Raw genomic sequence first — 25451 nt, 5'->3', positions numbered from 1 at the left:
AATCTCCAACAACTTGAACTTATATTCCACCTTGCTCAAACTGTTATTTTCTGATATAAAAACAACGGAAACCTTCTCCTCCTTACTATCCCTCTCTTCTAAATAATTCAATTGTTATTATAATTAAATAAAAAACAAGTATATTGAACCATGGTTTGTCATCAAGCAAACAACTGTCTTTTGGTGCCTTATTTTACTTGTTATGGCCACATCTTTCACAACACATGTTAGTTCTACCAAGCAATCTAAAATAGAAGGTACGAAAATGAATTTAATTAATCAATGTTGGAGACTTAATCTTGGATGGAGGAGACATCGACAACAACTTACCACTTGCTCGGTGGGCTATGCAGGAAAAATGACAAACAACATAGGTAAAGACCTAATTCATTATAAATAAGATTCAAGGTAAAGTTTAGATCACATTTCAAAGGATATGAACATTAATCTTGTGATACCCCTTCTCATTAGTAGTTCACCACCATTGATGGTCGAGGTGTTGATGTCCATATTGCTGATAATGTATGCTTGATGATATATAAGGTAAAAATTAATAACCTACTCGATATTACCAAAAAAAAAAATTAATCAATTTTATATGAAAAATATTGAAATGAATGGATAACTGCATTATCTCTAAAAGTTAGCAGTGCAACAAAAATGTTTATGTATAAAAAAAATGTTGCATATGTTGTCCTAAATAAAAAAAATGATACACCATCGTATCATGGGAGATGATTCAAATTTTAAAACAAATACAATTTGTATTTATTTTATTGCCCCTAACACTTATATAACATTAAAACTAGAGATAAATTTTATCTTTTTTCTCTAACTTATGGCTACTCTCACCTAGCAGATTAAACTCTAATTAAGTTGCTAAATAATCAAAACTTGATGCTATAATCATTGTTGACTCAGCCAACTCGAATACTTTTTTCATTAAGTTGAGTCAGCCAACTCCATTACAAAAGTGATATAACAAAAAAAAAAAAAAAAAAAAGAAATGTTAACTGGTGCCCCCGAGGCACTGGTTAAGAATATAAAAAGGAAATTATATAGTAGTTAATGCATTGAAATTGTGTAATTAATTTATAATAAAGTCAAAAACAGTTTCCTTTTATAGTAATAATTCCCTTTTATGGTATGTTTAACCAGTGTCTCGGAGTCCCGGTTATCAGGTCCAAAAAAATAATACAAATTATAACCGAACTTATTATTCTAAGCATTTCACCCTTATAAGCTCATGTTTGGACACCCTTATAAAATATTGAATAGATATCATACTAGGTTTAGAGGACTAAAATCTTTTGTTGGCCGAGTTAGTTATAGCCATCAAAGGATGCTTGGCCGATATCTATATACTAAGCTCATCATCATGTTGTCTAGAATGAACATTATAAACGGAGGAGAGACTAAGGAAAAAAAAAAAGATAGAATCCCATCTTTGACCTAAAAAATACTCGATTTTGAGCACGGCATATCGTAAAGTTCCTTCCAATTTTTGAATTTTATAATCTTAATGTGCCGTAAGAAATGAAATCCAATTACATAAAGAGGAACTCCATGTTCAATTAATTCATGAATACATGGAGCTTGCTAACAATAATTAAGGCGACAAGGAATGCATTTAAACCTCTAAATAAGTAAAATTTGTTGGTTAATCAAGGTAAAGTGTTTGTAATTTTGGAAGATAGTAACCACTTGGTGAAATTTTGCAGTGTAGCTTCGTCAGCTCTGTAGTGATTTTGTGTGAATTGAAGCAATTGTGACCATGTGAAATCAGGATATTGTTTTGTCCCATCTCTACTCACAATATCTTGTGAGGGTCTCACCATTTTGTCTTCTTTTGGGCACAGAAAGAATGCTAAGGACCTCCTCTCTTTGTACCTATTAACCACTGCCCTATGCAAGCAACTCTTGTATCTACCATTTGATAATGCCTATACATAAACAAACAAAATAAGTTAAGAATTCGTACACCTGCATACCTTAATTATACACACGGTCCTTGTCTTTTAACCAACTTCATATGTATAAATATGATCCAAATTATTTACCTAGATAGTGACAATGTACTTACATATCTTACAAAAAACTCTTCAAATTATTTGTCTCCTAACTTTACTCCCAACCAACCATATTTTTGTTTGAATTATAAACCTTCTCATTAAAACATAAACTTTCTTTCTTCCAATTATAAATATTCTATCAACAAAGAAAACATAATTGTGGTACTCCTTTCATTTCTTAATATAGGCTTTTTGGCAAGAAAATTGATCAATACATACAAAAAGTTGGGTTTCTATTAATTCAAAATTTAAATTTGCTTTAAAATAATTAAATTAAATATAAAGAAATAACATACCATAATAGCTAGGATTCATATAAGTACGGCGACTTGTTTGACATTCAAAACTTTAAAAATTAATTCAAAATATTTACTAAAACAATGTACCGTTTGGAATAATATATAACCAACATTTTATAATTTTACACCTAAAAATAATTATAATTTTAAATTAAAGACACTTTTGTCAAATTATTAAGTTTCAATGAGCAACTTGATGAGTTCATACAATTTGAAAGTTCAGTCTATTTCTGTCATCCTATCTATACTAGTATGCATCACTCGTTTGCCAAATAATTGAGGCATGAAAACGGTGTTTTTATCCATTTACGATGTGTGATGGTTGCTGCCTTGCTATAATAATTAATTTGAATAAAATAATAACATATAATCTATATGATATATCCATATGCTGCCTAGGATGAAAAATGTTGCTTCAAATGTATGCATATATAGATAATAATATGTTCTAATACATGAGGTTTGACCATTTGGTTTGTTAACTTGTAATCATTTTTTGAACCATGACATACAAAACATTTTTATTAATATCCATTTCAAAGTATGTTTGACAAAAAAAAATTAAAATAATGCAATAACATATTATATACACTGGGGAGACTTTAGGATGGGTGGACATAGTCTCAAGCTCAGATTTATCCCCTATAATATAACATAAAACACATATTTAAGGATTAAAGAAAGCATGCTAATTGGCTCAATTGAAGCTTTTTCTTTCAAAAGATAAAATAGTCACTTGTGTACTATTTTAGGGAATATTTAGCAATAGAAGATATACACCCTAATCATACTTTAGTAGAAAAACCCTCAAATTTTAGATCGCTGATGATTGATATAAAAAGTATGTCATACACACATACACAGACACACATCAATATAATACTTGGACATATTGTTACACATTTTCATTTTTTTTTTTATGGGAAGTTACAAATTTTCTTAACATTTTAGGAAATTATAGTTTTTTTTTTTAAGGAAGGAAATTATAGTTATATTCAAAATTAAGAGTTACTATAATATAAATTAATATAAACTTTTAGATGAATTTAAAGTTATTTGATTTGCTATAAAAATACCTCTAGGTCAAATCATATGCTTTAACAAAAAAAAAAAGAAGGTTAATCATAAACTTATTTGGTGTTGAATTCTTATGAGATTGACATGAGTAAAAAATAGTATTAGTTAACCATAATAAGAACATGCGCACATTGTTCACGATAAACTTGCATTATTATTAACTGAGTATTTTTTTTTATTAATTGTACTCACCTATTCGTTTTTTAGATTCTTCAGTCAGTAATATATTCTGTCTATACCATATAGGAAAATAGAGAAGTAATAAAAAAAAAAATAGTAGATAATTGAAATATTACACAGGTAAGAAAAATATAGTCATATATAAGGTTTTAACATCCTTTTTGGTATTAATCCTCTTGTTTTCAAGGGAAAGAGAGTTGTATTTGCTTATTCGGTAGAGACATTACATAATATATACAGAGGTTTTAGGGTTCCGATATCTTACTTGTTCGCTAAAGTTATTTGACCCAAAAAAAAAAAAGGAAAGGAAGTTGTAATCTAAAATTAGGTTGAAAATTAAGTCAACTCTATTAATTATTGTTCGATTTAGGATTATCTAAAATTTCACTAACATCTAACAATAATGCTCATGTCCTATATTATAATTTCACCATTGTAATTTGATCAATCATAATTTGACATGAAAATTAAGACTTAATTAGGGTTTTGAGATGATCAGAAGCAGAATCTTTGATGTACTTAAATGTGTATCTGCTCAGTCAGTGTTGATTGATTGCAAGGGGATCATAATAGCCACAAAGTAAAGATATAGAAGCATACAAAAAATAACATTTTGTAATTATTATTATCATGCATATGCATATGAATCTATGATGTAATGCTATGAGTAAGGTCCTACATACATACCGTGAAAGTATCACCAATGTTAACAACAAATGCATCTGAACGAGGTCTAACCGTCTGCCATTTCTGGTCAGCAAACACATCAAGCCCTCCAACTTGATCTTGGTGAAGTATTGTTAATGTTGTTGGGTCACAATGTGGTCCTGTCCCTAATGCAACACTTGGTTCTTGGCATGATGGGTAATAGTTGCATCTCATTATGGAACAACCATCTTCAAATAAGGACTTAAAATGGAACCTATCTAATCCCAGACTTATAGCTAATATCTCCATCAGTTTCATCCCTAACTTCTTCATAGCTTCACAGTACTTCTGGAATGCCACTCTGCACAATTTATGATGCATAACAAATTATTACAACTCATATATGTTGTGTGTGAGTAGTAGTGGTAGATATAAAAACATGTGAAATTAGTGCCCCAACAACGAGTGGCCCGATAGGTTTTAGTTCTTGATATCATAATAAAATTTAGGTTGATACAAAATCTACTTGTAATTAAGGCGATGAATATCTATTCACATATAAATAATTTTTCATGTTATATCTCATGGACTTTCAACATAACTTTTTGATAAGGTTTAAAAAAAAATCAGTTAGCGGGAATCAAACTCGATACTCTAGGGTTTAAAACACTAACAAACACTACGCACACACCAACCATTTGTGCAAGATTCCGACGATTTTTATGACTTTTATTTCATGATATATTTGAATAAAATAAATTATTTTTTTCTTCATAAAATAAAAAACTTGGGACACAAATATATAAAGCACAATAAATTAATTTATATTATAGTCTTACCCAGTTTGTTGAAAGTCTTCTCCCAAGGTGGAGTCAAAGTAGTTAGTGACAGAAGGCTCAAAGACATTATTATCATGAAAAGGGAAAGAAAGTGTTTCCTTCCAAGGCAATTTGGAGGAGAACCTATCAGCATGTGCACCAGAATAACCCCACATTGAACCTTTTATCTTACGAGCAATAAGTTTCTTATCAATTGGTTGCTTAAAAAAAGCATCCATTTGATCATAAGCTTCACCAATGAGACTCAAATCAACACCATGGTTAATCACTTGAAAAAATCCATGAGTTGAACAAGCTTTGGATATGAGCATTGCAACATTGTTTGTGGTTTCTTCATTACCTTTAAGGAACCCATCAAGGTCTATCAATGGTGCTTGAAACTCTTCATTTGCATTCACTAGATACTCTTTTGGCCAAACGAAGTTCATTGGAACGTTACGTTGTTTTTGTAACCAAGAAGGGTCGTAGAAATTATTTTGAACTATGTTTTGATGGTTTGGACTAGACACTAAGCAGAGACCAGAATCCATGACACAAACGTTAATGTGGGAAAAAATAAAGTAATTGTAGTTGAGGAAGTTAAGGAATGTTGAACTTAATAATTAATAGATACATGTAGATTGGTGGATTTATATAGGCACATATATAGGCCAAGAAATGGCATGTTGAAGCATGGATTCATAATGGAACTGCAATAATTAAATTGCAACCAGACAAAAAATACTTTAAAAAGTGGAATCAAAATTTTTGTTACATAAAAATGAAATGAAATCGAATTTGAAGGTCATGCTGCATGCGTGAAAGGTCTTTGTGCCTGAATTTGCACGCTTTTCTCGACACACATTAAAATTTATAAAGTTCCAAATTTGGGAAGAATGCTTGATTTTATGTTGGAATGAATGATAAAAAGAGGGATGAAATAGATTGACCAATGGACCTTTTTTCATAAAGTATATCTAAAAAGCATTGACTGTTGTATTAATAATTAGTTGACTTTAAATAAAATAAGAAAAATTAAGATTAAAATATAAGTTGACATTTTATTTCTAGAAAAAATAAGTTGACTTAAAACATAGGATTGCATGTGCTTTTAAAATATAAGAATAAGTATGAAGAGAATGTAAAATTTGAGCAAACTCCTTTTTAATACCAAGACTAAAATGTAGGTAATTCGTGTTTATGAATTGGGAGCTCTATTTTATCAATAAAGTAATAAAAATTGGGTTAGATTTGTCTGATGGACTAGAAACTACACTTGTGTTCGATCTAACTGATCTTGAAAACTCTTATATCACAAAACCAATAATAAAATTGAAAAAATTGACCAAGTCGGTTGGGACATTTCCATAGTTAGACTATGTGTAACTTCTCTCCTTAAAAAAAAATAAAAAATTATCACATCGTTTTGGAGTCTCTATTTGAGGAAGGAAAAAAAAAGGACAACAAAACGACGTCATTTTGATTTAGTTTTCCTACGCATGCGGCACAAACTCTCTAGTCTAAAACTCTTGTATGGGGGTGCACACTCGCAACCTTATAGACCTTCACGACGTGGGTCATTTTCTTTGTCACGACACCAGTTCACAGTACCCGCAAACGCAGAGTTTCTTACGGCATCTGCCAAAAATACTTCATTAAGCTTCTTTCAACACAGCATTTCTGCATTTTCTCTCTACAACTGTTATTAATCTTCAATGTGGAGGTCTACCAATCCTCCACATGCGTTTTCTTTTACTCTCCTATTTTTGTGTTTATGATTTGTTTCTGAATCTTTTTCTATTTTGTTCCCAAATATGTATAACCTTCACCATAATCAATAGTTCTAATTTGTTCTCGTTTGATTTAATCTTTCTTGGTATGATAATTTGCTCGGCGCATTTTCCTTTTTATAATGTGTTTCACTACATGGTTTTTAATTTGTTTTCCTATTGTTTGACCTTTTGGGAACACCTACCCTTGGTGTTTTGTTGAGTCTCCAGAGAGTAAGTCCAGAATCTATTACTTTGTCCGACAGTTTTTGCTCAGCTGCACTAGTTTGTTTCGATAAACTGTGAAAGATTTGGTTTTTTCTAAAGTGAATAGTTAATAAAGTAATACAAAATCAACAATTTGTTCTTCTTCGAGAAAAAAAAAAATTAATGTATAAACCAATTTAATTAATTTGGTTTGAATTATCAAATTTGTAGGGCTAATCTTGTCGGTAAACACCCAAAAGATTTATTTCTATACCAAAAAAATAATACCCTTTAACAATCTCATTTTTTTTAAGTGAATTTGATCCCAAGAGATTAAAGGGTTAGACCTCAAGGCTTAGAGGACTCTAACAGAGGTGTGTACAGATTATCCACCAACAAATTTTTCGTATTGACAAGATTTACTCACGCCTTTGCAAAATATAAACCAACTTACCAATTAAATTAACCTCAATTGACGGATTATCAATCTGATTTGCACGTTTAGATGTTGCATGACTTTGGCTAAACAAGATGCGTGCACATATGTTTGTGATTTCAGTTTCCAAATCCACATTTCTGGCACAAAAAGATAGGAGTAAGAGTAATAACCGTAAATAAACGAAGAGTGTTAGTATTTGAACAACCATTTATCTGACAACTTATCGGACAATCATAGATTTCTAAAGAACTTATCGGAAAATCAAAACAATAGAGATAAAGTCAAAACATAATGCGAGTATGAGAGAGAGAGCAGTCACAAATTGGTTGTACAAATATCATTTCTCTGAATAAAAGGCAAATACAATTGTGAGCGCAATACAACCAAGGACAGCAGGCTGTGAGCTCTAAACTCAGGAGTTAAGCAGAAAATGATAGGTAACTGATACTAAATTTAAGAAAATGAGAATCATAATGCTTGCAATTAATGATAACCAATTTATAAAAAATCAATAAATAAAAAGAGAGACAAGATATGAAGGAAAATAACATAATTTCTACGTTGAGGTATTTAACATACACATCAAATGTACAATATTTTTGTTGTCATCCCTAAATTTGCTACCTACCCATATGATCCCCACTAATACCCAATAGAGCCAATTAGAAAACTCTCTTCATCTTGCAGACACAAAATTCACGAGTCCTGGTCATGTCCACTGAAAGTATGTTCCAGCTAGATGTAATTCAAAAAATAAAATTAGTCACAAATTTCAACACCACAAAATCTATTCAAGCAGGTTTGAATAATGCTACTAAATTTGGTTATCATTGAGAGTTTAGAATATACAATTCTCATACAATGCTATTGATCAAATCAAGCACCCGACTAGATTCAATCAGAAGTGTTTTAACTCAATCAGAAGAAAACCTGCAAAATGATCAAAGAAAAAATAAGGATAACAAGGAGAGTATATATGCATTCCATCCAAATTCTTCAAAAGTTGTTTGTGATGGCAATGATCATCATTTAAGCATTGGCAAAACATGCAAAAATATTTTCCTACAGATTGAAAGAAAGTTTAGGCTTCATAATCGCACTATATTTCTCAGAAGCTAAGCTGCAGAGAAATGGCTTAAAGCCTTCTCAATTTGGGGAGCAATATAGGCATCAATAAAAAAGATTGCAGAGTAGTATTTAACTAAGGTCTTCCTTCCCTGTTCCAGTTGGTAGCGGAAAAAGAAAGAAAAAATGCAGGAAAATAGGTCATGAAAGCATTATATTCGTAGCTAAGCAGAGTTCAAGATGCTATACCACCATCAACGAAAGCGCCATTTGCAATCACCTCCCATGAATTACTCTGTAATGTAGGGCTAGGTCATCTGTTCTCTTCCATATATAAGCCCGCACTGTGGCTAAACTCATTTCTGGAGACAATATCTGGAAATCGAAATTAAAAAACTTGGCTATGTTAGATATATTAAAGGAAAATGTTAACTTGTGCCCTTAGGGCACAAAATAAGGATCTTAAAATAGAATTTAAAAATAAATATTGCATTGAAAATATAAGTTTTGAAGTTTTTAAGGTTATGAATGCAAAATTTCCAAGATTAAGTTTCTACATTTAGTTTCTTATCTTGTGCCCTTAGGGCACAAGTTAACAAGACCCTATATTAAAATATAACATCTCAATATTATCTTAATTATATCATGATCTGTTCATCTCATCACATCAAGTGAAATATCCTAGAAGTTGAATAAAGTTTCTGCCAAGTATTATTCCTGTTGAATAAGAGCACATTTTTAACCTGATCATTTCAAGGTACCGTGTGTATAAACTGGTATAATATATAAACTGGTTTTCAGGATAATTAGATCAAAACACTTTCAAAGCTGTTGACAACGACTTCTTCAAGTAATTCTGTGCCGTGGATATTAGAAGCTGATAAAAGTTGTAGCTTTAAAACATCAATGGAAGTAGGTCGAATGGAATTATGTCTTTAAATTTTAATAACTTGCTGGAAACAACAGTGTGGTAACCAAAAATCTCCATACGATAAGTGAACAGATTCTAAAATGCATACGCATAAATTGAAAGAAGGCCAACTATAAAAAACATAAGCATGAACTTGCTCAATCTTGGCATCATTTAAAAAACTAAATACATACAGTGTCATAAGACTATCTTTTGATAAGAAGATATAACTTGCCTGATTGTTGCACAATATTTCAATAGAAGGTCTAACTTTTTGCCAAGGCCTAACGCCAGATCGGAAAGATCCATCCCCAACTGTTTGGTGCTGTAGCTGTGATCCAGCAATACCAGGGGGAAAACTACCATCGGCATTGACACTATCCAAAGGTTTGTCAAGCACCAACTTTTCTATAACATAATTAATAACCTAGACCAAAAAAAAAATTGAGTTCATCATTAATAAATGCATCGTTGAGCTGGGAAAATTTAGCCTATAAAATTTATCCATAAACAAAGCAATGAATCCTTTTGGAAAGTATGATCATGGTCAACTACACAGCACAGAGCAAAGAACTATAAAACCATGAATATAACTCTGTGGTGACAGGCGACCGAAGCAATCAACCAAAATACTCCCTCCGGTCCTTAATATAAGAAAATTTTCAAAAAAAGTTTTGGTCCTATTTATAAGAAAATGTCACAACTTTTAAGGATAGTTATTGCTTAAAAGACTTTTTTATCCCTCATTTAATGTCTGTCTTTTTAATATTAGTGGGATGTATTTAATGTTTCACAACATTCTATAAGGGTATATTTGTAAAAATGTTTAAAAAGTTACAACAATTAATGCTGGCATTGGTTTTGATGGTTTTTTTTTTTTTTTCTTCTTATATTAAGGACCGGAGGGAGTATATTGAAGTTTTTTATCAACAGAATAGAACTAAAAATTCTACAACTATGTTATCAAATACATGTCTTCGCTGCACTTTATAACAGTCGATAAATTCGAACGCTAATTTTTTGTTTTCCCGCTCACAGCCTTCCTCGGTCCTTCCCACATAAGCCATTTTGATGATAACAGATATAGCAAGAAATGCCAACATGAGACCTCAGAATAAACTGTCTAAAACGACCAAATGGAAAAACTATAGTAACCTCAACTGTTGCAAAATCTATTTCAGTAAATGACCAAAATTAATCCATAACTTTGAGCATATAATACAAAGTGGGCAGGTGTAAAACGACTTCTAACGGGCGAATATGTCAACACTTATAATGAGAGGGGTGGAAAGAAAAGCTATGGAGGAGAGAACAAAAAGAAAGTGCTGTAGGATGAAAATGACAATAGATGGAAGTGGGAGGGCGAGAACGGCAAGTCAAGATTGCAATCTTAAATTCCAAATCTAAGTCTAGGCATAACCATAATTTCATCCGAATAACCCAAACATGTACAAATTGTATAAACAAATTAGATATCCGAGTAACCATAATTTCAAAGTCAAACTATAATAATAATTTCATAACCCAAAATTATAATAAGCATCTAAGTTGTTCAGATATGAAAATTCCACAATTCCAATATTCCCATATCAAGATATTTTTATCTCATTGGCATGCTTGACGAAAAAGGGGAACCCAAAATTGTTATAATACCCTAATTTCATATTTTTGTCTAAATTGTCCTGTATTGAAAACATCCAAGATTTGGCATCTTTGACATAGGTGGAAAACGCCAATAACAACACTTAGAGGGATAGTTATAGGTGAAATAATATTTGGAGGTCAAATATTTATCCGTTGGGCTGCTTCAGTTGTGGAGGTAAACATATATTTCAGCTGTCTTAGTCAGAAAGATAACAATAAACTATTAGAAAAACACTCTCATCAGTTAGTTCCTGACAGAGAAATCTGAAACATGGGCTCTCCACCGTGCAAGTTGAGGCTTGCCAGCATACGAAACTGAGAACTCTACATCCTTTTCCATATTCCACGATAAAATAAACAAAGTTGTTGTGACGCCAACTTAGAGATATGGCATAAGTAGTTATTGTAACGTTTAGAGTCATTCATTACCTCACAAGCCGGTTTTGTGGGGTTGAGTTAGGTTCAACCTATATATTCTAAGATGGTATCAAAACCTAATCTAAATCTGTTATTTGGTAACATGCATTTGTCGAAGGAGCTTCTTTTCCCACCCCCAAAGTCACTTCGGAAGTATATTTCAGGAAAAGAAAAAAAAATACAGTTATTATGTCGTTTGGAAGTATACTTTTGGACAAAAACAGTTTTTTCCGTCTGAAAGTATGCCTCCGGAAGATCGGGTCTGTTATTTGGAAACATGCATTTGTCCAAGGAGTTTCTTTTCCCACCGCCAAAGTCACTTCAGAAGTATACTTCCGGAAAGAAAAAAAAACAGTTTTTATGTCGTTTGGAAGTATACTTTTGGACAAAAACAGTTTTTTCCGTCCGAAAGTATACCTCCGGACAGATCAGGTGTGTGGTTTTTTAGAAACCTAGGGTTGGAAAAAGAAGCTCTCTTTGTCCACGCTCTCGATATTCGGTGCTAGGTGTGAGAAGTGGTGTTATCAGCATTGCTGATGGCGGATAACCAAAAATCCGCCGAATAAACAGGCCATTGCAGCCTATGGCGCCGCCATGGTGAACATTCATTCACAAATTGCCTATGAAGGTTGCCCAAATTCCTACCAAAGATATTGATGAAGTCCTTATGAGACTTGGACAGTCCTTGTCTTACATACCGGATTTGTACGGTTGAGTTAAGCTCAACTCAATAGCCAACTTTATATAGATAAAACAGATTTATCAGCAAGTTAATGGTAATGTCTTCAATTTGATGTCAAAAGCAATTATAGCTTCAAAGAAAAAGGATCAGCACATTGTTCTCTTGCTACAGACATTTTCTTTTCATATAGAAATGAAGAAAATTTCAAAAGAACACTGGAAAAGCACATGAAACTATTATTTACCATTCGTCAATATGAAATATTAAAACTTACCTTCTGAATTTTTAATATACGTGGAGCACTTAGCTTCCCTTGAGTATGGATCTGAACATTAGAGCCTTCACAAGGATATAAATAGAAACTGCATCTGCAAAGGGTAAGATAAAAATATCTATATTAGAGATAACAGAATATAACTGACCCAAGATTAATAATCAGAGGTTGCCAGAAATATAAAATTACAACTGTGGTAAGAAACTCAAACCATAAGTATTCTTCCACTTTTTTCCCAGTGTAAAAAAGTTAGAAAATAAATTCATCATTTAGGAAAGCAAAAAATGATGAAAGATACTGTAAGAACTACATAAACCAAACGACAAATGCCACTTGACTAGTAGGAAGCACTCCAGTACAACTCAATAAAATAACAAGTTGATTTCCATCATAATTGCTATATTAAAGTGCCACCATATTTTTTTTGGGAGGTGTATAGTGTACAATCATTATATAACTATCAAGAGTCAGTTAAGTTCTTACACAGAAGACTAGGAAAAAAGGATCTTTAAAACATCGGAACATGCTGAATATGTTGCTTTGAGCCATAATAATACGAAAATAAGATTGCCGAAATATTCCGATCATGCTAGGACAATAAATGCAAATTGCCATGACCCAAGACGAGCAATCTTTCACTCTTGCTACTAAAAGCATGGGCTACATGCAACAATTTAGAGAGAACAATAAACATGAAGACAAAAAATTACTTGGAATTTTCTCTAGGAGGTAACCGATTACTCGATACACAGTCCACACACCACCAGGGGATGTCTTTACCATCCTCAGTTCCATCTAAATCTGTAATCTTTTTCCTCCACAGACCTCCATGAGTTCCCTCGGTAATAATGGAAGGAGGGGAAACAATTGAGAATTCAAAAGGAGGATAAACCATAGTATCATTCTCAGAACTTCCATCAACCTCAATTCTTGAATGTGAAAGACTTCTAGTACCAATATCATTTTCAGATAATAATTCCCCATTAGCAGAAGCAGGAGTTCCCATCCTTTGCTTTTGCTTTCTCAACCAATGAGCCAGGAGTCCTTTAAGTGTTTCTCGAGCCAAGTTAATCTGTAGAGTAAAAGGAAGAGTCATTAGCTGCTTCCGTATTTCATTTATATGTGTGTTTGTCTTTGTACATGCATGTATGTATAAGCATTGATTTTGGTGTGCAATAATTTTCAAAATGCTGCCTCCGACGTAATAAAACTGTAGAAGCATATAATAGAGTAGCTTGACAGAAATATGACTTTTAAATAAATACTATCATATCAGTGATTATAGCAACATGGCATCATTGGGATTGAAAAAGAACAAAGTAAAATTAGATAACGTCAATATGTTTCACTGACGGTAATGGATCCCAAGATGAATGACGTAAACAGATAAATGAACTGGACGTTGTAAATTTATTATTCATTAGTAACTTGCAAAACAAAAGGAGAATGAACAATGTTTAGTATCTAAAGTGAGTATTATTTGTTACAGCCAATAACTAATGTTGTTGATGGGGGAAGGCTAAAACTCCACCATATAAACGCGCCACGGTGGCCTGTGGCGCAGCCACGGTGAGCATCTGTTCACAAATTGCCTATGGCTTTTGTCCCAAAATCCGCCACGCCATGGGCCGCCATTTGACAACACTGATAATAACATACCGAAGACTTGAAAATAGGGAAAATATCAAAAGATAAGAAATACAAGAAAAAGGCATACAAATTGCTTATGAAAATACATTAACTTACCTTATCATCTTCAGGCTTGTCTACAATGTTAAGCTCTTGTGAATACATCTCTGCAGCAAAGCACTGGGGAGTGTCCAAATGCACAGACAAACTTCCAAGTCTAGTATCCACTGTGAACCATGCAGGAATGCTAACCTGAAGTAGTAGGAAAATAAAATATAAACCAACCATAACAAAAAAAATAATATATATAAAACAAGTGTCATTCAAAAAGCAAAAGAATTGATGATGATGAATACATGCAATCATACCATCTCAAATAGCTCTTCCTTTTTCTTGTCAAATGGTACCTATATAATCCACATGTAAAGTATTAGCTATTTTGAACTAACAAATGATATTGTCGGCTACAGTTGAACTTTGAAATAATAATAAGTGCAACTAAGGTTTTTTCCCTATCAAACAGGACTTCCGTGCAGATTAACAAGTGAAAGTAAAACCAATTCTCACCTTTCCATAATCTTCAATTGCAATACCTTTCGTGATTTCCCACAACTTCACTGAACCAGAAGTATCCTATAAAGAAGCCATTTATCAGCTCAGAAGATAACTATACAACAGAACATGTGACAGTATTAACATACTTGGCATAGTGACACAAACACAAAGCACCATGATTACCTTAGTCAGCACATGCCTCTTATTATTTAAAACTTCATGCTGTACTATTGCAGGGATGCCGGGAATAGTCAAGATAGGCTGTTTATATTCAGGAACCTATTGATAATATTTGAATGGCAACCAAAAGAAAAATTATTAGTGGCCCTGCTCCAGAACAGAAAGAATCTGTTGAAATAAAAAGATTCAGGGATATTATTGTGTTAATATTGTGAAAATAATATGCTGGCAACCCCTGTAATAAAGGGATGAAATCGGGGGAGGTTTGTTTGAATTGTTATCAGTTTAGATATTTTCCAGAGTTAAGATTATTAGGATTTGATTTATTAGAGATAAAGACCAAGCTGTCTTAATATTGTTAGTATATCCCTGAATCTGTTACAAAAATGGACATGAAAACTACTGAGTGGCTTCAAGCTATGAAATCAGATATACTAACAATATTAAGACAGCTTGGCCTTTATCTCTAATATGATTTAATTTCCTTCTGTTTTATTTCCTTTCCTCTGCAATCCTAATGTATACTGTGTATTATCAAATCAAATAAGATTAATATATTCTCTTCCTATTGTATCTGTTCTACGAACCTAATCAAAAGAACATTTATATTTGGAGAGAAACTTCTTTGGAAGAGAGACAAATAAACAAATATATTTCACCTTTACATGTGCATATGCAACCAGCATGACGTATTCCCAGAGCAATACAACACTTAGTAGATGCAATAATAAAATTAATATTTTCGAGAAATAACCATAAATATAACATACAGGGGTAGATCCTTCTAGAGACACCCTCGCTCTTGAATATGACAAATTTCCAGCTATAAAAGAATTGCCTCTTTCGAAAATCTTTTGAGGGTTGCATGCTTCAGCAGGCCATCTGTGAACCGACGAGTCCGTTGATGCAACCCATATGCTATCATCATGCAAAGCCAATTGAAGAATTGGTTGTTCCCCAGTGCTAAGCAAAACACTCTCTCTAGTATGCAAATCTGTCAAGTATAACTGGAAATAATGGGTCAGAAGATGACCACACAGGTTAAACAGTAAAACAATACGTCACAGAAATTCAAGTCACAATAATTAAAATAGTCAATTTATTTTTAAAGAAAAATTGAACTCACAGAAGAGTCTCTACCACCACTATAAACATGACTAAACGTTGAGTTGCTAGCAAGAGCCCAAACAGAATCTGTATGAACCGCATATGAATGCACACAACGTTGCTGACCGAGATCCCAAAGCCTACAAGGAAAGGTGTGAAATTTGTCAAGCTTATAACAAACAATATAAATTACTATAACACCACACGCCATCTTATTGTCAAAAGAAAATACACAACCTTAACATAGAGTCTGAAGATCCTGATAAACAAAACCTACAAAGATAAATGTTATAAGCATCTCAGCTGATGTAGGAAGAAAAAAGTATTACTTAATTCAACCTAACATAACTTATGAAATGATAATATGTATATGCAACGATAAAGAAAACCAGACAGCATTCCGTTCAGTATACTATTGCCAATCAAATAGCAACCCTTGGAACATTGGCAATTGAAATATTAAGCGTTAGTAATCATCATTTTAATCCTAAGTCTAAAGACACAAGCATCGTCAATTCAGTAATTCAGTCCTCACAAAAGTATACTATTCCATTTTGTTCCAAAATAAAATTCAGTATACTATTACCCATTAAATAGCTACCCACTGAAACATGGCCTATGAAATATTCAGTCTTAGTAATCAGCATTTTCATCCTCTACGTCCATGGATACAAGTATCATCAATTCAGTGATTCAGTTCTTACAAGAATTTTGCCATCAAATGTCCCCTCAATAATGCCATTATTTTGGTTACCATAATATAACTTAGAAGGCTGTCTGATAGGCAATGACATGACAAGCAGATACTGGACTAGTCTTCGAATATAAGTTAACAAAAGGACCAAAATGATTACACTTTCGATTATTGAGACTAAATGACGAAAAAAATATTGAGTGCTAAAATGATGATGCTTGTATTGTATTTTCAGAGGATGAAAATAGGGGTTTATACTGCATGCTATTTATGCTGTGGTTATTTATATCTTGTGGCAATAAATAGAAATGCCAAAGGAAAACGACAAAAGAAAGAGATAGGGGTAGTTCATAAATACATTCTAACTCTAATGTTTGTAAAGAGTAACTTGTCTAAAGTAATAAATAAATAAATAAATAAACAACCATTTGTTCAAAACAGGGTGTTGCAATAGCCACACCAGCCCAGGCCCAATTTTTTATTTTATTTTTTATCTGTCCACTCCAGTCAACCCGGCCCATCAGTATTACACACACCTTCTCTCCTGATTTTTCTCAAAACACAGTAAAATTTACCTTGCACCCCAACAATTATACCAATACGCCTACAAATTATTAAAAAAAAAAAACACCAATTTTAACCATTTTCAAGGTCATGCCCATTCAGCATTCACCCATCGCTCATCAATTTCAATTGGCACTTGTGGCTTGTGCTAAGACTCATACAAATGTTGGTGGTTTTTTTGGCAAGGTCAATATGGTTGTCAATTTAATTTGATCATCTAATTTTGGTTGCTACAACTATTTTTAATATAATTTCTTATTAAATTTAGTATTTTTTAAGTATTTGACAAAAAAAATTAGCCTCACTAATATTGTGAGTCCAGGTCCGCCCCTGGAGACCAACAGACTCAAACTCAAAGCCACTGAACATGGTTTTCAATGTTCACTTGTTTTGATTTTTTATTTATATTTTCATATGGGTTAACATGGTTTCTAACCACTGACCAAAAAACTCATTATGTAAACAAAAAAAATAAAAAATCATTTGGTTTGCCGGGGAATCTTCGGGTGGCCATTTCTTTTGCTTTGTTTTTATTTTTTTCTTCTGGTGTGCAGGTTCATTGGGTGCTATTTAGGTGCTAGCAACCTGTGGTTTGTGCATTTCCCCTAGTTATATATATATATATATATATATATATATATATATATATATATATATATATATATAATTATACACACACACACACACATGTGTGTGTGTGTTGTGTGTAAAGTTTGTAAACTAAAAATTTAAGACCACTGAACAAACCTGCCAGTAGAATCCAGAAGCAAAGCCCTAATGTTATCTGTATGCCCTTTTAGCTTCATAGTCTTTGATCCAGATCTTGGATCCCAAACACGTACAACCTAGATAAGTGAAACAATTAAAAGCAAAAATAAATCATGCTAATGGTAGAGACAACAATCCATAATCAAGCTAGCGCAAATAAATATAAACTAAATGCCCCTTAAAATTCTAAGGTGATAATAGAAGCCACAGACAGTTAGAACATAGACATGGATGTCGCGTAGTACCTTTTCTGTACCACCAGAAACAAGAAGTGTTCCACCTTCATTCATTGCCAATGCATAAACAGATTCCTTATGGCCTTTGGCAGTAACCGGAATGTATACTTCAGTTTGAGCTTGCATCGATATACTGTTGCTAGAGCCAATGGTACGCAAGCTAGTCATTGGCAATGAGTTGCCAGAACTATTGACAAAATTTGAAGTATCATCATCCATAGCCTCATTGCACTTTGTAGCTGAAGCAAGTGCAGCTTCAATATCCCATATAAAAACCTCCCCGCCAAGGCCACCCGAGGCAACAATATTGCTCTATTAATTCACGACACTATTAAAGGATCAGAAAATGGATTTGATAAGATTCAAACTTAAAATCGAATCAAACAATCTATCAGATTCAATGATGAACACGGAAAATATATGAATGGAAAATATATTTTTTTTTTGAAGAAGCAAAACTAGCCCACCCAAATTGGCACCGGGGAGAATCAAACATGAGACCTTGAGGAGGAGCATACTCCAAGGTACCAAGCCAACACCACCCGGCCAACCCAAGTTTGGGTTGAATGGAAATTTTCTTGATGCACTTAAAAAAGAAGAATGAGAAGTTCCAACAACATTACATTCTTTTCAGCTGCTGCAAGGCAAGTAACATAATCTGAGTGTTGGCAGAGCGTCCTAGTACATGTTCCTGTGGACAAAGCATTCCATGTCTGGCACAAACATAAATCAGACAAAAACGAATAACAATCATATCAGTACTGCTTTCATATTAGAAGAACAGAGATTGATTACAACAAATTAACAATCAACCAACCTTAAGGGTTGTATCTGAAGAACAAGAAACAAGTGTACTATCACCCACAAGAACCGCATCATTTACCTGTTCAAAAAACACTTTAATATATGTAACAATACCTTAAGCTGTTATTCAATGCATGTATCATAAATTATGATGTTAGTTGGTATAAAAAAAACTCGGTATTAAAAAGCTTAGTTAGTTGGCTATAGGTAAGTTTCAAAATTGACTCAACGCCGACAGCAAATGAGATATTTGGTATGATCATGGTGAGATAGTTCAATTTTTCCACTAATCTCATATATTTGTTTGGCTTACATATGACTCCCCTTGATTTAGAAGTTTCATGTTGGGTCCATACTAGTATCAATTGGTTTACAATCAAGCTTCTTCGTCTCTTCCAAGATATAGAGAACATATTTTCACAGAGAAATAGCAACGGTTGCGTGCGACTGAGTAACTTCAATCCCAAGAAAATAACAGAATCGAGCCAGAAACAATTTTGCTATGATCTTGCACAAAAAAGGGATCTTGCGCGCGATTCAAATCGTAGGGGGTGAGTAGGACCGCTAAATTGTAAGATTTTACAATTTAAATCTAGATCTTGATAACCTTGCTTATAAGGCTTCAACAGTCCTCCCTTTACAAGCATGTTTTCTAGGGTTGAGTTAAGCCTTAAGCCCAAATTATATTGCTGAGAGCCTGAGACAGGATCCATATTTTTCTACGCTCCATATGTCCAATCTTGGAAATGTGGGGGTGTTGATATCCTTGTTATTCAACCCACATTATCTTATACTTCATATGTCCAATCTTGAGTGTGTGGGTGGGGGGGGAGAGTTCCACAGACTGTACTCCCGTAGAGATGGCCTAGGGAGTGCTTACAAGCTTCGATAGACCTCGTCTTACAATTCGTTTTATGGGATTGAGAGTCCTTAAACCCAAATTCTAAGAACTCCTAACATATATGAATAAAATTTTATATCAACTGAACTTATAACTCCAGACTACCTCTGATAAAAGACTAGAAATAGGAAAATAATATTCATCTCAATCGCGCTTCACATACAGGGTCCATCTGCTGTATGCTAGGCTCCCAAGAATGTAATATAATTTGCACATAGCATAGTGAATAGCTTTCCCGTGCTGCATCATATGTATCTTCTAACTTGACCATCAAAGTTGGTAATTAAGCAATAAAATTACTAGATATTTAACTTGAAATTCACTTACCAATCTATCTTAGGAAATTGATGGAGACTATAGGGGGGAGGTAGTGTGGCTAAAGCATCATCACTAACCCTAGAAAATAATCACTGTCGTGTTCATGAGGTAATTCTTAATAAACCATAGGTCACCAGACACAGTTACAGTGTGTGTTAAAATTTTGATTAGATAGATGAGGATTACCCAATCTGAGTGAGATTCAAAGGTCGCAGAGCATGTCGCTGCATCCACAGCCAGTGCCCACCTTTTTAGCTTGCCATCACGGCTTCCAGTGAAAAGATAATCAGACCCATCAGATGCTGCGGACTTAAGTACAGCCAAGCAATTTATGCTTGCACAATGCTGCGGAAAAAAAAACGATTGAGTGAATATAGATAGATAAACTGAGAAATTTTTTAACTTTCAACTAAAACCAGCAGAAGTAGCATCTATTACATGTATTTTTAGAAGAAAAATGCCAATAAGGAGAATAGTGATAGTAGAAAAATGGCAACAGGTACCAAAGTGTATAGTAGAAAAACTATTTATGAAGCTTTGATTGTATATAAAGTTCTTTTTTCTTACTGGATTGTTTATTAGGTTAAATAGTGATAAATATTAACAATAAGGAGGAAAGTAAATACGCCGCCAAATGATCTGATGTTGAAAGAATAAAAGAGAGAGAACGATATGAATACAACTTTATTAACTATAACAACGACACAAACAGCCAATCATTAGGATTAAAAGAAGTGTTTTTTATATTGTATAAAAAAGTGATTATTGATTTTTGAGATTTTTATGTGAAGTATAAGCTAATTTGTGTTTGTTCAAAATTATAAAAATTACTTTTTTAACATTTTCTCTCATCTATCATACTCATAATAATCAGTATTGTACGAGTATATCAGTTTATGTAGCTTTTTGTTTGCCTTTCTTTTCTGCCTTTCTGGAATGTTCTAAAGTTAGTTTACAGGTGTCAAGAATATTCTGCCAGTGTGGCAGTTTCAGGTAGAAGCAGTTCACTTCACACTCGTCTGAACTTTAGTTACAGGGGTATAGGTTGACTCCTTGGTTGGTGTAGGATAAGAACCCTATATAAGTTCTTGTACACTGAGTTTTACACTCGAGATCACAATTCTCTACTCTCTTTTCTATGGTATCATAGAGTTCTGGTTCTGAACCATGACCGAATACTGTCAAAGCTCTACACGAGCCAAACCTCAGGTTCATCCATCATCTTTCCCTTCAGATCCAAGCTCTACACAAGCTAATCTGGTTTCTACACCGAATTTGGATGGTTCTGATTCTATTTTCTGTAACTTGGGCTCTGGAGGTGGTTTTCGTGGTCATGGAGGCAGACGTCGCGGCTGTGGCAGGTTTGGTAATATTCAGTGCCAGGTGTGCTTTCGCTTTGGTCACATTGCTTCAATGTGTTATTATCGATTCAATCAGCAGTATCAAGCCCCTGTTCCTGCTGATTTCCAAATGTACCAAGGCTATTCTCAAGGTTCTCCCTCTCAAGGTAATTTTTCTCCTAATGGTTTTGCAAACAGATGGATGCGCCCTCCAAACCAGCCTAGGCCACCCTTTGCCATTCAACGAAATGCCTTGCTCACCAATTCTACACCATTTTCTAGCTCAGCTTGGTTCCCTGACTCGGGTGCCTCCTTTCCATGTCACAAACAACTCCCAAAGTATCCAACAGTGTGTTCCCTTTGAAGGTCCAGATCAGATCTTCATAGGGAATGGACAAGATTTGAAAATTCATTCCTCTGGCTCTTCTCGGTTTAACTCACCTTCCCAGTCTATTACGTCTCATTTTCTGCATAACTTTCTGCATGTTCCATCCATTACTAAGAATTTGATCAGTGTCAGCAAATTTGATAAAGAACTAAGATTTTGATCAATGTCAGCAAATTTGCTAAAGACAATAGTGTTTTCTTTGAATTTCACCCTGACTTTTGTGTTGTTAAATCTCAGGTTAACAATGAAGTTCTCCTTTATGGAAGTGTAGGACAGGATGGTCTCTATAAGTTTCTCAATACACTCCTCTTTTTTCTGTAAAGTATATTTCTCAGAAGAAGTTATTCAACAATTTTGCATGAGGAATGCTAGGGTCACACTCTCTTTAAACACATCCAATAATATTAAGCCACCTCATCCCTCTTTTTTTGTTCTTTTCCTGGTTACCGGTTTCAATTTAGCCACTTATTTTATTTTTATTTTATATTTATTATTTTGGTTTTAACTTTTCATCTTCTAGATTTACCTAGAGGTATCTCTTCTCGTTTCAGCAAGTACCACTCAACTTTCTTTTATTCTTCTTTCAAAGGTCCAAAAGAAATCTCCATTTTTGTTCATCCATTAAAATCTTAAATACTATTTTTTTCACTAAATGAACACAGTTTTCTCTAACAGGTTTGTGTGATTACGTTTATGTTCTCCATTGAAAAACAAACCCACCAAAAATTATATCATACAAGAACTTCAAAACTTTGTAAACTCAAAATCAAAAAAAGAAGAAGAAAGAAACTAGTCAAATAAAAATGAAGAGTTCGTGAATTTAGATCTTAAGTTTGAAAGTAAAAGGTTTAGGAAATTTTGGGGATTTAGATCTTAAATAGGAAGAAGAAGGAGAACGAAAACTAAAGGGAAAGGGTTTGCTGCAGCAAATTAAAAAACAGTTTTGCAGAGGAAAGGTAACCAGAGACAACTGCAAGAGATTACGATAGAGATAAGAATCCATGTAGTTTTTGGAGGTTGGAGATGGCAACAATGTCCTGGAAAATTAATTAAAATAAAAAACCAAAAGAAATTGTTTTCTTTACACTTGTTTGACCGGTTATCCGGTAAAGAAATAAAAATAAGAGATGAGATGGCTTCATATCATTGGTGTGTGTTTAAAGAGAGTGTTAGAGGGTGTGACCCTAGCATTCCTCATTTTGCATTATACCCATATTACAATTTATTTTGTCTGATTCGGGTTTTTCTTTTCTTTTTTAAAATTGATTCAGATAACTTTTCAAAGCTTAAAAACACGTTAAAATTCTTAAAAGTGGTTTTTCTTTTTCAAAAGGTGGTTTTTTTCATGAATTTTTTTTTAAACAACCAGGTTCTCAATCTCATCCAGTTCACAAATTTGGGGCACATGTCAAAGAAAAGGTCTATATGGGGGTAAAGAAGCAGGTTATAACAAAAATGAAACTTGGCCATTTTTCTGGAATAGATAGAACAAAGAAATAATGAGTTACCTTTGTGTCATCAGCATCATTCAACACATATGTCAACCTCTTCTCCTTACGCGGGCGAGTTGAATTATTTAGGTTCCCTACACTACCCACCTTGTGCATTGCCGAAACTGTGGCAGATAATAAATGATAAATCACATAGCACATATATCCAGGAGTAAATTAAAGAAAATGAAAAAGGTGACATACTATAACTAGCAATTTGCTCCAACTACACGAGTCAGCCCACATAACATATAATATACAAATTATATTTGAAAATGGTCGGCGTGATACAATGCAGATGTGGTAACCATAACGGAATACCTTGCTGCAGTGTACATGTGTTGTAAGAGAAAATCTAGGACCAAACACCTTGGAGAGTCAAGCATAGACATTTTTATGCTCAACTATCAACCCTAAAACTATTGATAATTATACCCTGAATTTTCAAAATATGTCTCGGGTAAACTTGTCAGACAAAACCCACTAACAAGATGTCAAACTGCAGAAGCAACGCTAAATCTCTGTACCAATCTAGGCACTTCTAGAACAACTGTAACAGCAACGCTTGTGAAACACATGTCAACTATACCAATGTCCTATGCATTAGGCATAACCCATGCCCAACAGTTCTGAACTTAAATAAATCTAGTAAATCTAATCTTAGTCTGTACAAATACAGAAACAATTCATAGTACATCCAATATCCAATAAACCCAGTAAATCTAATTCTTTGCAAATTGCAATTGTAGTGATTTTGAGCAGTCTATGTAATGCAAAATCACAAAAACAATACCAAGGCTCTGTTTGGCAGTGCGGGAATTTGAGCTTATAGCTTATAAACTCATTTGATAAAATAAGACTCCTTTGTAATCTTTTTTTTCCTCTCACGAGCTTATAACTTATTTTTACTAGCATGTAGCTTATTTTGATAAGCTAATTAAATTATTTTAAGGCCCCGGTTGGATTGAGCTTATGCAAATAAATAAGCTTTTATTTATTATTCATAAGTTTGTTAAGGTAGTTTATGAATAAACAACTTATGAAGATAAAAATTTCGTTAGTGAGAAGTTATAAAATAATATAAAAGTTTATTTATTTGCATAAGTTATTCTTCATAAGATCAATCCAAACGGGGCCTAAAGCTTAAAATGTATAGCTTATCATTTTTTCTCTCAATTTTACTCCGTCAGCTTACTTGCAAAAAATAAAATACTAGTTAACTTATATTTGTTTATGTCATTTCATATGTAAAAGCTAGTTCAACTGCTAATACTACAGAAACTATAAATCTAATGAGCTAGCTTATCGGTTATAAGCTATTTGCTATAAGCTCGTCCCCATGAACTAGCTTATCAGTTATCCCCTATTAAAAACCAAAAACCCCTTTGTAGACAAAATTGAGCTCAGTAGAATCAATGACTTCAATGAAACACAAGAAATGTAACCAATGCAATGCAACCTAAAACAAAACCGCAGCAGTACGTAAACAACGCAAAAAATCAAAATCATAATTTGTAAATTGAGAGCTTAAATTACATTATCAGAGCTTTTTCCCAATTGACATCCTTAATGTGGATTCAAACTCAGCTGAAGCAATCAAGTATATAAAAACGTAAAGAATTAAAATCATAATGATGATAATATGAACCGTTACGAAAATTAATAACCTAATTATGAAAATTATATATTAAATGCTGACAAATAATTGAAAAAGAAGGTTCGAAATATAAAATGAAGTGCGAACCTCGATCAGTGGTGAATGTGTGACTCAGTTTGTTTTTTATTTTTCTACTTTTGTGAAGGAGAAAGAAAGAAAGAAAGAAAGAGAGTGAAAATGTAAGTAAATTAAATTAGGATTATGATTTTGATTTTGATTTTGATTTTGACTGAGTTTGTTTGTTTGTTGTGATTTTCAGTTGAGGATAAGATTGTCTTTCCACGCACGATAGAAGTAAAGAGATCTGTCTTCTGAATTG

General features: G+C 33.3%; 2 protein-coding genes across 4 annotated transcripts; both read right to left on the bottom strand.

Moving 5' to 3' along the window:
* Window positions 1-1486: 1486 nt before the first annotated feature.
* LOC25484666 (gibberellin 20 oxidase 2) lies at window positions 1487-5788 on the bottom strand. Its single transcript, XM_013613563.3, has 3 exons — window positions 5116-5788; window positions 4316-4637; window positions 1487-1943 (listed from the first exon to the last, which is right to left on the bottom strand). The coding sequence occupies exons 1-3, from the start codon at window positions 5643-5645 to the stop codon at window positions 1665-1667; spliced, it is 1131 nt and encodes a 376-aa protein (XP_013469017.1). The 5' UTR covers window positions 5646-5788; the 3' UTR covers window positions 1487-1664.
* Window positions 5789-8042: 2254 nt separating this feature from the next.
* On the bottom strand, window positions 8043-25373 carry LOC25484665 (WD repeat-containing protein 48). Of its 3 annotated transcripts, none has more exons than XR_003011514.2 (20): window positions 25220-25373; window positions 23494-23600; window positions 20444-20602; window positions 19052-19117; window positions 18858-18947; window positions 18244-18546; window positions 17978-18075; window positions 16210-16245; window positions 15992-16112; window positions 15636-15872; window positions 14869-14964; window positions 14698-14763; window positions 14499-14537; window positions 14248-14382; window positions 13212-13573; window positions 12502-12595; window positions 9720-9911; window positions 8824-8949; window positions 8359-8439; window positions 8043-8244 (listed from the first exon to the last, which is right to left on the bottom strand). XR_003011514.2 is itself a non-coding variant. In XM_013613561.3 (20 exons), exons 3-19 carry the CDS (start codon window positions 23590-23592, stop codon window positions 8851-8853), a joined length of 2292 nt encoding a protein of 763 aa, XP_013469015.1. In that variant the 5' UTR covers window positions 23593-23600; window positions 25012-25062; window positions 25220-25370; the 3' UTR covers window positions 8043-8439; window positions 8824-8850. The 3 variants fall into 3 exon arrangements, 1 of the variants encoding a protein (XP_013469015.1); XR_003011515.2 differs by having other exon boundaries at window positions 8370-8439; XM_013613561.3 differs by adding an exon at window positions 25012-25062 and having other exon boundaries at window positions 8043-8439; window positions 25220-25370.
* Window positions 25374-25451: the final 78 nt, after the last annotated feature.

Source organism: Medicago truncatula, chromosome 1 (genome assembly GCF_003473485.1).
Source record: "Medicago truncatula cultivar Jemalong A17 chromosome 1, MtrunA17r5.0-ANR, whole genome shotgun sequence".
Classification (NCBI taxonomy): Eukaryota; Viridiplantae; Streptophyta; class Magnoliopsida; order Fabales; family Fabaceae; genus Medicago; species Medicago truncatula.
Note: the sequence above shows the minus strand (reverse complement) of the source record. Positions and strands in the feature narration are given on the sequence as shown.

Bases quoted from the DNA above. Each gene is read 5' to 3' on its own strand.
- LOC25484665 (XM_013613561.3), bottom strand. From the start codon at position 23,592: ATGCACAAGGTGGGTAGTGTAGGGAACCTAAATAATTCAACTCGCCCG. The intron at 18,076-18,243 runs GTACTACGCGAC...TCACTTATCTAG, and splicing joins TTTCTGGTGGTACAGAAAAG to GTTGTACGTGTTTGGGATCC. The intron at 13,574-14,247 runs GTAAGTTAATGT...TTTACTCTACAG, and splicing joins ACAAGCCTGAAGATGATAAG to ATTAACTTGGCTCGAGAAAC.
- LOC25484666 (XM_013613563.3), bottom strand. From the start codon at position 5,645: ATGGATTCTGGTCTCTGCTTAGTGTCTAGTCCAAACCATCAAAACATA. The intron at 4,638-5,115 runs GTAAGACTATAA...TAAATTGTGCAG, and splicing joins GAAGACTTTCAACAAACTGG to AGTGGCATTCCAGAAGTACT. The intron at 1,944-4,315 runs GTATGTATGTAG...GTTTATGTATAG, and splicing joins ACATTGGTGATACTTTCACG to GCATTATCAAATGGTAGATA.